Genomic DNA, 13,305 nt, shown 5'->3' on the forward strand with positions numbered 1-13,305 from the left:
CGGGCCACGTGAGGTGTCCTAATATGGTCAGACTCCGGAGAAGGCGAGGAGCGCTTGCCTTTCTCCTGCTACCGGGGAGGAGGCAGAACTAACGCTGGGAGGATAACGCTGTCTGCAGGAAAGCTACTGGGGACCGGGGTTCGCTTCTGGGCGAATGGAAAGTGGGCTGCAGCAGCAGCAGCTCTGGTTCTCAATCACTTAATAAACCTCAGCAAACCCAATCGCCCCGGGGGGCTTTCTGTCCTCCCCTCCCCTCCTGCAACCGTGGGTCTTCCTCCCGTCCCCACTGAGCAATGGGAAGCGCCCGGGGGTCGGGGTGGGCTGCCCGCCTGGACCTGGGCTCGAGGCTCGGGCTGCGCCTCGGGCCCTACAGCCTGGGGGGAGATGCTGCTGCAAGGCGTGTCTGGGGCTGTGCTCATGTGATGAAGCGAGGGAAAAACAAGGGGGAGGAGGAGGAGGAGGCAAAGAGGTGGCTTTTTTTTTTTTTTTTTTTTTTTTTTTCTTTTAAGGAGTTTGCCGCGAGCGCGTCTCGTTCATTCGCAGTCTGGGCGCGTTCGGAGGAGGACGGCGGGAGAGGAAGGCGTTCTTGGGACCTCGCGGGCTCACGGCTTCTCGCTCTTCTCCGCGTCGCTGCGATCTGGGGAAGGTGTAACCGGGCAGCCAGGCGCGGGAGAACCGCAGGAGAGCCATGGGTGCCGGGAGCTCCACGGAGCAGCGGAGCCCGGAGCAGCCGGAGGCGGGGAGCGCGACGCCGGCCGAGCCCCAGCCCAGCGCCGGCGGCCTTGCGGCGGAGGAGGCTCCCGGCGCGCAGGGGGATCCGGCCATCGCCGCCGCCGACCCCGCCACCAAGGTACGGGCGCGCCGGGCCACCTGCCCGGGGGTGGGGGGGTGGGGGGTGGAGGGTGGTCCCTCTGATTTCCGCCTGCGAGAACTTCCCGGCCCGTCCAGCCCATTTGCAAACTCGGGAGCACGCACCCCTCTTTCTAGCTTTCCGGGGTCTCTTGCGCCGGGGGGTGGGACCAGAGCAGCAGCGAGCGCGACGGGCTTGCATCTTTGTCGTGGGTCCCCGGAGGAGGCGACTGCGCCTTCCGCAGTGATAAAATCCGCCCCCCGCCCCTCGCTAACCGAGCCTTTCTCCGCACTCTTCCGGTGGGAGAGACCTAGACCGAGACGCACGAGCTGCGTGGGGGAGTCCGGGGGGGAGGGGGAAGTGACCTATCGACCGAGGGTCCTGGGCCCCCCGCCCCTCTTTCTCCCGGATGCGGAAAGTCAACTGTTGTCGGGCCGGGACCCGTGTCGCAGCCGGGCGGACCAGCCACCCGTGGGTTCCCCCGCGCCGCGTATGGTCCTTGGCACCAGCTGTGCCTGGAGCGGCCCGGGTTTGGTACCCAGTCTTGCTGCCGCAGCGCTCGCGCAGACACCGCCTTCCTGATGCAGAGAAAGCCTGGGGTGTAGCTCGCTCCGAGCCAAAGAAAACCTGGGTATACGCTGCACTTCCAGAACGAATGACAGGTTTCGCAGACAAGGCAGCGTCGTCCTTTTCGCCCAGTTCATTGCCCGTTGGACTCAATTGGATAAACAAATACTGGGGGAGAAGTGAGAACTTCTCAAAGGATGCGGTCAGAGGCGTAAGCGAGCATTCATTCCTTGCACTCATGTCTGTGAAGGCAGTGCTGAACCTCCTGGAAATTTTGTATTTTATAGCCTTAAGTCACGAAGGCTGAAATATTTACTCTTGGCGGCTACAGCCGCCAGTACGTTGGCTTGTTGGGGTAGCTGTATTTTGTTTTTATTACATAATCTATTTTCCAGCAAATGCGTTCATTAGCAAGGCGGCACCTAACCTGTCCTGTGATATCTTATGGAAAGATGGTGAATAATCGTATTTAATACTAAAAAAAAAAAAAAAGAAAAGAAAAAGGACATACCATGTGTTGTATCTGAGGATATAGGATGTGAGGACCTTTAAGAGTTACCAGGAAGTGTAGATGTTTTTACAGTGTGAAAAACAACCTCCCGCCCTGAAATCTAGGTAAATTTCTCTCAACTGTGATGTCATCGTTGTGACCTCTTTAGCTGTCCTAGTCTAGTTTGGGCTGAGAGAGTGCTCTTAATTAGATTACCTCTAGCGTTTAACTTGTAACTACTTGTAAAACCCGTGGTCCCTAGAGCTGTAGGTGGTACCAAGTACCAATTGCCTGGAATATCGAATTTTCTAAGAGGTGCCTAAGCTTTAGGCTTAAGTAAGGTACTATCCTATTGAGATCTGACTCACATTTTAATACTCACCGTACATCACCTTTTGATGCCGACTACTGCCAAAATGGCCTCATGAGCAGTATTTAAGAGTCGCATAATGAAAGTAGTTTTAAGGTGTAGCAATTGGGGACGTTTTTCCCCTCGGTTTTTACTGCTTCAGGTTATCTTAACAGTTCATGCTGAAATAGGATACCTAATCTGTTAAATAAATCTGGTAAACTCGAATTTGTTCATTTAAGAACTATTCCTTTGGCTCTCTTTTTGTCCTTCCGTAATCCTATCCACCCTCTTTCCTAGTCACCACCATCTTGAAGCAGCCAAGCCACCTCCTTTAAAAAAAATTACTTAAATAACATCTAGGATATCATTGAACTCTTTGGCATCCTGCCCAGTTATCAATTTGGAGACAAATCAATACACTTACATGTCTCCTTGGAAAATGGGTCGTTTTTCATTTCAGCTAGCAAAATTTATTACTCAGGTTTTGAAAACCTGTCTTTTCGAAAGGACTCCCTGATTAAGAATGACTCAGCGCGTAGCTCTTGCCTCCCCTCTTTGCCCTGTTAAACCCTAGTTGCTGACCTTCGAGTAATCCTATCTGCCATGCCAGGCTCCTGTAGCACCCTTCTTGCAGCAGTGCCCACATTTGGAGGTCTAGTGACTTGACTAAGTGTTCTCCTGGTTGTAAATGCTCCACGGGACAGGGACCGTATGTGTGTTTTTGCTCAAGTGTCCCCCCCCCCCCCAACCTCCCATGTGTGACATGCTGCCTGGCGTGTAGGATGTACTGGCTCCCTGGTTTTGATTGGATGCTCCTTTTTCTACAATTTAACCTTGGACCATCTCATCGTGATCTGCCTCTTGTATCAGTGACTAAACCACACGTTGTTCATAGACCAAGTGACTGTTTTGGCAAAAACTCTTTGGGGTCTTTGGTTTCTATTTCTCTAGAAATAAAGCGACTTGTTCGCATTGCAATTTCAAATTGTCTTTAATTGCAAATGCACAAAATATTGTGAATGCAAGGGGCTCAAGGGAGACCACTTGAGGTTGAATTAGTTATGAATTACATCTTGAGCTTTCTTTTTTTTTTTTTTTTTAATTTTTTTAACGTTTTATTTATTTTTGAGACAGAGACAGAGCATGAACAGGGGAGGGTCAGAGAGAGGGAGACACAGAATCCGAAACAGGCTCCAGGCTCTGAGTGGTCAGCACAGAGCCCGACGCGGGGCTCGAACTCACGGACCACGAGATCATGACCTGAGCCGAAGTCGGCCGCTCAACCGACTGAGCCACCCAGGCGCCCCCATCTTGAGCTTTCTTGATTGGGTGTGTGGACATTTGGGGGTTTAGACTAATACAACCCCCCCTTCCCTCTTAGGATGCTGATCACAAAAGCTATTTACAGATTTTTTTTTTTTTCCATCTCAGTGATGTTTATATGACATGCATGCTGCCTATTTAGCAGTCCAGTTTACTTTCTCTTTTTTTGTGGTTAATTTAATTTTATTTTTTTAATTTAAAAAAAATTTTTTAAACATTTATTTATTTAAAAAATTTTTTTTTTCAACGTTTTTTATTTTTTATTTTTGGGACAGAGAGAGACAGAGCATGAACGGGGGAGGGTCAGCGAGAGGGAGACACAGAATCTGAAACAGGCTCCAGGCTCTGAGCTGTCAGCACAGAGCCCGATGCGGGGCTCGAACTCACGGACCGCACAATCATGACCTGAGCTGAAGTGAGATGTTTAACCGACTGAGCCACCCAGGCACCCCCTTTTGTGGTTAATTTTAGTCATCGGCCATTTACTAAGTACTTCTTAGAAGACATCACAGTAATTGAATATCACTTCTATCAGGTCAAATGGGGTGTTAAAACTTGATTACTCGGGGCGCCTGGGTGGCGCAGTCGGTTGAGCGTCCGACTTCAGCCAGGTCACGATCTCGCGGTCCGTGAGTTCGAGCCCCGCGTCAGGCTCTGGGCTGATGGCTCAGAGCCTGGAGCCTGTTTCCGATTCTGTGTCTCCCTCTCTCTCTGCCCCTCCCCCGTTCATGCTATGTCTCTCTCTGTCCCAAAAATAAATAAAAAACGTTGAAAAAAAAAAAAATTTAAAAAAAACTTGATTACTCAACCCTAACATTTAGGTGCACTGAAGCACAAGTCCTGGGTTTATCTGGTATATTTCAATAAAATGGAATCTTTTCAATCTTTTACAATCTTATATATGTAAATTCTGGGGGGAAATGGCTTGACCAATTATTTATCAGTTTTAATTTTGAGACTTGCCCATTTTGGCCACTGCAGGGGCAGGACTTTCAGACTACCCCAATGCAGTTAGTAAATGAAGCCTCATATTCCTCAATCATCCATTTTTTTTTTTTTTTTAAGATTTTTTTAATTTTTTTTTTTTTTTAACGTTTATTTATTTTTGAGACAGAGAGACAGAGCATGAATGGGGGAGGGTCAGAGAGAGGGAGACACAGAATCTGAAACAGGCTCCAGGCTCTGAGCTGTCAGCACAGAGCCCGATGCGGGGCTCGAACTCACCGACCACGAGATCATGACCTGAGCCGAAGTCGGCCGCTTAACCGACTGAGCCACGAAGGTGCCCCTTAAAGATTTTTTTAAAAGTTTGTTCATTTTGAGAGAGAGCAAGCAGGGGAGGAGTAGAGAGAGGGAGAGAGAAATAATTCTAAGCAGGCTCCGCACTGTCAGTGCAGAGCCTGATGCAGGGCTTGAACTCATGAACTGTGAGATCATGACCTGAGCCAGAGAGATCAAGAGTCGCTTAACCGACGGAGCCACCCAGGAGCCCCAATCATCTGTTTTTATTTTTATTATTATTTTTTTAATAGGGGAGGGCTTTAAGTGTAAGGATCTGTTCACAATTTTTTTTTTTTAAGTTTATTTTTGAGAGAGAACGCTTGTGCTTGTGTGTGAATGTGGGAGGGGCAGAGAGAGGGAGAGAGAGAATCCCAGGAGAGCTCTGCACTGTCCATGCAAAGCCCAAGTGGGGTTCGGACTCAGAAAAGGTGAGATCATGACCTATGCTGAAGTCGGGCACTTAACTGACTGAGCCACCCAGGTGCCCCAATCATCTGCTTTTTAAAAGTTTGTCTTTGAAAGAGTATTTTTTTATTCAGGTGTTAATGTAGACATGACATTTACTTAAAGTTTCTGGGAAATCTTGAATTTTTTTTTTTTTTTTTTTTTTGAGCAGCAGGCAAAAATTTATTAGTGTATAAGATCAGAAAGGAAAAATAGTAGGAAAGCTCTCTTTACAGAGAGGGGACGTTCGAAAGTGAATGCCTCTAAATCTTGATTTCTTGAGCCAAGCGAAGTTTGGACAATCATAATTCTCCGGATTATCCTTCTTGTATTTCCTGTTCAAGCAATGACTTCAGAGCTGGAAACGGAGCAGTGGTCAGTTGCAACGGTCAGTTGCAACGGTGAGGCCAGTGTCCCTGGCAGGTGGGGAGATGAGACTCTTCACTCCTTCTGGTTATGGTTCCATTTGGTTACAAGAGCTGTGAATCACCAGAACATGAAGATGTACTCAAGTAGAAGAATCCATTGTCTGATTGGTAGATTTAAGGATGTCTTTGCCCTCCGAGCGTGAGAGCACACAGTTGAGTTGGCCAGCTGCATTTCTTAATTCTTCCCAGCCTGAGGTAGGATGCTCTCTCCCACTTGCCTTCTGTTTACAAAATGGGAACTGAGGACGAAAATGACCTTACTGTGATGATGTCACCAGTTTTAAAATAAAAGGGCCAGAATTTAGAATGACTAGGAGAGAATTATGTGTTAACAGAGTGGTGGTTTGTAAATACAGGCTACCTGTGTGCCTATGGATTTCTCCCAGATTCCAAGAGGTGCTACTTTTGAGTAGAGCACAGGAGATGTGGGTGTGAGGACGATCGCTTAGGATAGGTAGCCTGTGGGGACCGCCATGCCAACCCTTCAATCCCTACCAGCCTTGTAGGCTAGTGGATGTGTGAGATCAGTGGAGATTTCCACTTGAAATAGTTCCTTTCATGATGAACAGGCCTCAGACAGTGCATGCTTTTGAGTCCACTTTGGGTCAGCTAGCCTCTGCCTCAGATCCCTTTAAAGCGAATAAAGATTATTCTCATTTGGTATTTTATAGGATAATTGATAAAACAAATACAATGTTATGCTTTATTTATTTTTCAATTTTTTTTAATGCTTTATTTATTTTTGAGAGAGAGAGAGTATGAGCTGGGCTGGGGCAGAGAGAGAGGGAGACGGAATCCACAAAGCAGACTCCAGGCTCTGAGCTGTCAGCACAGAGCCTGACATGGGGCTCGAACCTGTGAACCACGAGATCATGACCTGAGCCGAAGGGAGATACTCCACGAACTGAGCCACCCAGGCACCCGTAAAATGTTTTGCTTTAAAAAGGTATTATGAAGTGCTCGCTTCGGTAGCACATATACTAAAAAGGTATTATGAGGGGCGCCTGGGTGGCGCAGTCGGTTGAGCGTCCGACTTCAGCCAGGTCACGATCTCGCGATCCGTGAGTTCGAGCCCCGTGTCAGGCTCTGGGCTGATGGCTCGGAGCCTGGAGCCTGTTTCTGATTCTGTGTCTCCCTCTCTCTCTGCCCCTCCCCCGTTCATGCTCTGTCTCTCTCTGTCCCAAAAATAAAATAAAAAAAAAAAAACGTTGAAAAAAAAAAAAGGTATTATGAAATTGTTTCTTTTTCTCCATCAGCTTTAACTCACTGTTCTAGAATACCACTGAAAGGAAAACCAAGCTCAGTGGTGCACATCCTTGGCCTCTGTGATTCTGTATGCGACAGTCTATTCAGGAAGTAAGAAATTCAGATTTATAGCACTGAGAAAAATTTATCAGTGCTTTTATCTCATGAAAAAAACAAAGCTAAAATATCCTTGAACCCAACACTCCATTGTCTTACACCTGAAAAAATTATAATTTAGAATGTTTTATTTTAAAATAATAGGAAATATGAAAAAAGCTGAGTTTGGAAGGGAGAAGCACTATATATTATAAATGTGCAAGCTTATTTAAGAGAAATCTTAAAAATCGATAATATTTATTTGACTTGTCTATTTAGATTTTGGGTTATTTTCTTGCTAATTAGCACTTTTTTAGAGACCCTAAGGGTAGGGTTTTGTATGGTCGGTGTTTTGTTTCCAACTCTAAAAAGGATTAGGGGAAGATGTTAATAATCTGTAATAATTTCAATTATCCATACATTCATATTACTTATGAATAATTGAGTTATTTAAAACTGACTATAATCTGACATTCTTAAATCATAACATCTTCATAAGATCAAAAGTCCTTGTTTATTATTGAAATGATTTTTATTTAAAATCATTGCATAATAGGATTTATGTTTAATTTTTTTAAGATTTTTTTTTTTTTAAGTCATGTCTACACCCAACGTGGGGCCCGCACTCACAATCCCGAGATCAAGAGTCCCGCGTTTTCCCTGAGCTATCTGGGAGTCCCTAATGTTTATTTTTCTGAAAATATTAATGGTTGAGAACTTGGATTTGTAGAGTTTGGTGAAAGGTAAGTCTCTTGTCACCACCCAGCCACCAAGCATTCACTGTGGATAGTTTGAAACCAAAGTTGATGGTTTCTTGCATGTTCTTTCAGAAACTTTATGCATGTAGAGTATATAAATAAGAACAGGTCCATTATTTTTTAAGTAATCTCTACACAATGTGGGGCTTGAGCGCAAGACCCTGAGATCAAGTCGTCCATTCTTTTTTTTTTTTTTTAACTTTTTAATGTCTTATTTTTCATTAAAAATTTTTTAAATGTTTATTTTTGAGAGAGACAGTGTGAGCAGGGAGGGCCAGAGAGAGAGGGGGACATAGAATCCAAAGCAGTCTCCAGGCTCTGAGCTGTCAGCACAGAGGCTGACATGGGGCTCGAAATCATGGAGTGAGATCATGACCTGAGCCGAAGTTGGACACTTAACTGACTGAGCCATCCAGGCACCCCTCATGTTTATTTTTGAGAGAGAGAGAGAGACTGAGCACGAGTAAGGGAGGGACAGGGGGAGGACACACAGAATCCGAAGCACGCTCCAGGCTCTGAGCTGTCGGCACAGACCCCGACACAGGGCCTGAACCCACAAACCATGAGATCATGACCTGAACCAAAATCAAGAGTCGGATGCTGAACTCATTGGACTGAGCCACCCAGGTGCCCCTTAACCCCCCACCCCCATTCTTATTTATGGCTACATAAATTTTCCCTTTATGGGTTGAAATGCAGTAAAAGTTTAACCAGTCCCCTGTGTTTACATTGACATTTTCCTAGTCTTTTGCTCTGTTAAATTGACACAGGGAATATCCTAGCTCTGATATCTTTGTATGTGTGCAAATGTGTGTCTAGGATAGATTTCTGGAGGTGGAATTGCTTGCTCAGAGCATTTATATGCATTTAAAATTTAGATAGCCCTTGCTAAATTTACCTTCCAGGGAGACACTCTGTATCCCCACTCTGAAGATCACGAGTTTTTGGATGATTTGCCTCAGTGCAGGGCAGATTTGCTAATATTTGCTACTCTGCACCCAAGTTGGCACTTGAGTTTCCTCGATGTGTTTTTAATTACATATATCAGCCATATGCTTTTCCTCTCCATGCCACCCGATCACGAACCAGACTGGTTTCCAGAACATTAAAGGCTATGGTTTATTTTACTGTTAATTTTTAAAGACTCCCCCACCCCACCTCAAAGTTATTCAAAATAAGGAAAAGCAAGTTTAAGAGTAAAAAGTGGGGCGCCTGGGTGGCTCGGTCAGATGAGCGTCCGACTTCGGCTCCGGTCATGATCTCGCGGTCCGTGAGTTTGAGCCCCACGTCGGGCTCTGTGCTGACAGCTCAGAGCCCGGAGCCTGCTTCGGATTCTGTGTCTCCCGCTCTCTCTCTCTGCCCCTCCCCCCTCAAAAAAACGAATAAACGTTAAAAAAAAAAAGTAAAAAAGTGGCCGAAGTACTACTTGTGTTTACTCATTTTTTCCCAAATTCGTAAACAGTCTTAATTTTATTTACTTGGACAGTGATCTACTTCTTTAGCAATCGTAAGATTTCTCCCCTGGGAACAATCTAAAGTCATCTAGTTGCCAGAAATTTCTTCATACTTCTGATCCATGAAATGTTGGAACCTGGGACTGGGGGGCGGCAGAATTCCACTCCTGGGAAAACAGTAGACTGAAGACCCCCGCCCCGGGTTCTGTTCTCATTCCCATCACAAGCTATAGCCTTCCTCTGTTAACTGCAATAAATGTGATTTCCCAGAAAAAAGATAGGTGCTCAAAGCACAGAAACTACAAGGTCTTTCCCAGACCATGTTAGATTTTTCTTAATACACAGATTCATGAGAGTTTAAAGGTTTTTGTCTTCCAGGCAGCTTGTCTGTGATGTTTTTTAAAAAGCAGGGTGGGTGGGGCGCCTGGGTGGCTCAGTCGGTCCGACTTCAGCTCAGGTCGTGATCTCGCCGCTCGTGAGCTCGAGCCCCGCATCAGGCTCCGAGCCTGGAGCCTGGTTAATATTCTGTTTCCCTCTCTCTCCTCCCCTCCACTGCTCATGCTCTGTGTCTCTCTCAAAAATAAATATGGACAGCCTTGTGGTTTCATTCTGCCTAACTTTAATTCCGGTTTTAGTAAATGCCAACTTACTAAATGTCAAAGTGTTTGATTTGTAAATGAGACAAGCTAGAATTTAAGAAGGGGAGGATTATTGCCACTTATTGGCTGATCTTCTGTTTGTTATGTGCAGACATTGTGAACCGGGTTGCACAATTCAGGAACCTGGTAGCTTTCACATCCTAGACACATTGAATCAGAATCCTGGGCAACTGGAAGGTCAGGTAATCAGCACCTTAATGCTCACCAGGTATTCTGATTTGCCTGCTGTGGCTGGCATTGCCTTAAGGAAGGAGGTACAGGCTATAGGGGCCCACAGAGGGCCAGGGAGAAGTGGTCCAGGCCAAGATGACAGCAGAGACTGACCGAGGTTAGAGCCCGTGTGGGTGGGAGGGAGCGTTTCAGATGATGTTGGAAGAGCCGGTATTCCGCCCCTCACATTTTCAGGAGAAAATAAAGGGAAATACTCCTCCTACATAATTCCGTCCTTGATTCTACTGCGTTGAGAAGAAGTGTGCTGCCAGCAGAGGCTTTTCTAAATGGAATGTGCTATGCAGGATAAATACATGTTGAATTCCATGCCATTATCCTTTCTGAGCAAGGAGGAGCCTCTTGTCAATGTTCATTTTCATTTCCACCCGGAGCCTCTTAAACCTCTTCCCTCATTTGTCAATTTTAAAACCTCTGCCGTGCCGGGTAAGTGGAAAGGAGCTGAGGGCTGAGTTTATGGTATTCAGCTGGTGCAGAAATCCTTGAAGAAATCTTAAAACCTAACCAAGTCGTGGATGATCAGAATAGGGTTCTGGCCTTGCTCATCATGTGACTACTCAGTCTTGATTCCATAAACATGTCTTTACTCTCTGTTCTACTCCAGGCACGGTGCCAGGACTGGGGATGGAAAGAAAGAACCCCAAGAGCTCAGGACTAAGAAAGTCACAAGCTTTCCTTTCCACACACTTGCTAGAAATGAATTGTTTTATGTCTGGAAGGAGAGATCCAAATTTATTTGCCATACCGGTTACCTCTTGTTTCCAGGACTACTGATTAAATAGTCACTTCTGTTTAAAACTCGAGTTTCCCCACCTATGCACAAATCTGTTGCTTACTGATTTCTTTTTTCTTAAAAGGAATTTCCTGCTGTGTTTATTGGTATTATAGTAACTTAAAAGCATTAAGGGAGTGGCTAAAAATGTAATCAGTTACAATAGCTAGCCTGTGGTTTACATTTTACATCTCAAGTGTTACCTGTAGAGGCCGCTTTTAGACAACAAACTTGAGCAGTGGAAACGATCGAGGCACAAGGGCCCACAGGGACCACCAGGCTGAATACAGACAGGCCCACCAGGCGACCCACCTCAAAATATCCATGGGCTCTAACTGACCAGTGGGGCTACTTACAAGCAGGCACAGTTACCAAAAAAGGGAAAATTCCACACATCCCCAAACCTCCTCACCTTCCTGCTTCAAATACAGCCATCACCCACTGCCTTGTTGCAGACCATCTCCCCTTTGCTCTCCTGCCAGCCGCTCCCCTGCAGTGTATTTAATAAACGTCCGACTTTGGCTCAGGCCACGGTCTTGAGGTTTGTGAGTTCCAGCCCCACGTCGGGCTTTGTGCTGACAGCTCAGAGCCTAGAGCCTGCTTCGGATTCTGTGTTTCCCTCTCTCTCTGCCCCTCCCCACTCACACTCCCTCTTTCTCACTCTCTCTCAAAAAGAAATAAACATTAAAAAAAATTTTTTTTAAAAAACAAACTCCTATCTCCTTTGTTCTGCTTTGGTGAATCCTTTCACCTTCCCGTGCCACTGGCTTCCACCCATTGGTTGCCCCACATTTGGGGGTCCCCATCGACACACCAGGGACACCACATTACCCTGGTCTGCCATGGCAATGGTGAGTTTATACGTACGTAAATATAAAAAAGTCAGTGGGAAGCAGACGTTACCTTCTAAGCTTAATTTTTCTTGGTGTGTAATAACTTGCATTAAAAATCGTCAAGTGTAGGGGTGCCTCGGTGGCTCAGTCGGTTGAGCGTCCAACTTTGGCTCAGGTCACGATCTCCCAGTCTGTGAGTTTGAGCCCCATGTCAGGCTCTGTGCTGACAGCTCGGAGCCTGGAGCCTGCTTTGGGTTCTGTGTCTCCCTCTCTGCCCTCCCTCACTCACACTCTGTCTCTCTTTCACAAAAATAAACATTAAAAAAAGTAGGTGTTCCATAACCACTTACCAGGTGAGAGGAATTGGTCTAGATGCTTTGAGAAATGGAGAGATGAGAACGCTCAGCTTTATCTGAGTACCTCGTAGTCTGAGTGAGGGCAGAGGGTCCCTCTAGGAAACACTCCATAAAAACAGTTCAACTAAATTGGATAGAAAATAGGAGAATTGCCATTACTTGGTACATGTCTTCTCAGTGAGTTGTCCAGAGAGCTGCCGTAGAGAGAAGACGTTTTGGAAAGTGTTGCAGGTGCATGAGGCCATGAGTTGGGAGGCCAGAGGGACCAGCAGATAAAGGAGCTGCATGCTTGTAAGGGACAGATGGAAGGAGCAGGCTGCATAGAGCTTGTTGGGAATGCTGCACAGGCAGCGGAGAGCCAGGGAGGGCCGCTCGTGAAGAACGAACCGAAGATGCAGGTGTCACGTGAATGGGTGGATGGGAGGGTGGGGGGCGGGTGGGGAATGAGGCCAGAAAGGGTGTTGGGGGGAGGTGGTGCCAGATAACATTTGCACGATCCGGTGATGTAGCAGATACTCAGGACCCAGTGGGGATTGGGTGCAGGGCATGGGTTTGCATGCGGGCGGCCCACAGTACCTGAGCGGTCAAAACTTAGCCTGCAGAGTACCTGGGACAGGCAAGAACGTTCCCTCATGGTGTAGGTTTCAGTTCATTGTCTATCGCTGTAAATGTCCCGTGCCAAACCACGGTTTATGCTGCAGAGAGGATCTTCGGAAGGGAGAACATCACTTGGTAGTAACACCTTGGGACTTGTGAAAAAGAAGTTTGCAGCAGACTTTATAGGTAATGACAGAGGACTCCCATGAGACCAATACCATTTCTGTAACAGCCATCCCTGTCAGAGCAGAGACCATGGCATCACTGGGTGGTGCAGGTGGGAGGCCTAGGGGAAGGCCAAGTATAAGCAACTTAGGGTCGTGGCTGTGGACAAAGTGGAAACAAGAGTGAATATTAATAGGAAACTAGATAGAACAGATGCCAGTGGATTGAACAGCTATCGGACCCACTGCTGTATACAGCAGGGACTTTTACCCCAGCGCATCGGGTCCGCCTAAAATGACAGCCTCTGATGGTTGACTCACGTTCCTTCCACTTGTAGGCAAGGAATCTAGGTAACGTGGAATGTTTACCTTTACTTTCAAAGAAGACCCTTCTTTGTGATTTTTTCC

General features: G+C 46.4%; 1 protein-coding gene across 2 annotated transcripts in view; it reads left to right on the forward strand.

Moving 5' to 3' along the window:
* Window positions 1-532: 532 nt before the first annotated feature.
* The window catches only part of AKAP12 (A-kinase anchoring protein 12), a 104,217-nt gene continuing 91,444 nt past the window's right edge, over window positions 533-13,305 (forward strand). For both annotated transcript variants that reach the window (XR_009263402.1, XM_058735650.1), the window contains exon 1: window positions 533-850. Coding sequence is in view for 1 of the 2 variants with exons in the window: in XM_058735650.1 (XP_058591633.1) it covers window positions 689-850 (162 nt within the window). In the remaining variant the exon portion in view is untranslated. The remainder of the gene's footprint in view (window positions 851-13,305) is intronic.

Source organism: Neofelis nebulosa, chromosome 6, assembly GCF_028018385.1.
Source record: "Neofelis nebulosa isolate mNeoNeb1 chromosome 6, mNeoNeb1.pri, whole genome shotgun sequence".
Classification (NCBI taxonomy): Eukaryota; Metazoa; Chordata; class Mammalia; order Carnivora; family Felidae; genus Neofelis; species Neofelis nebulosa.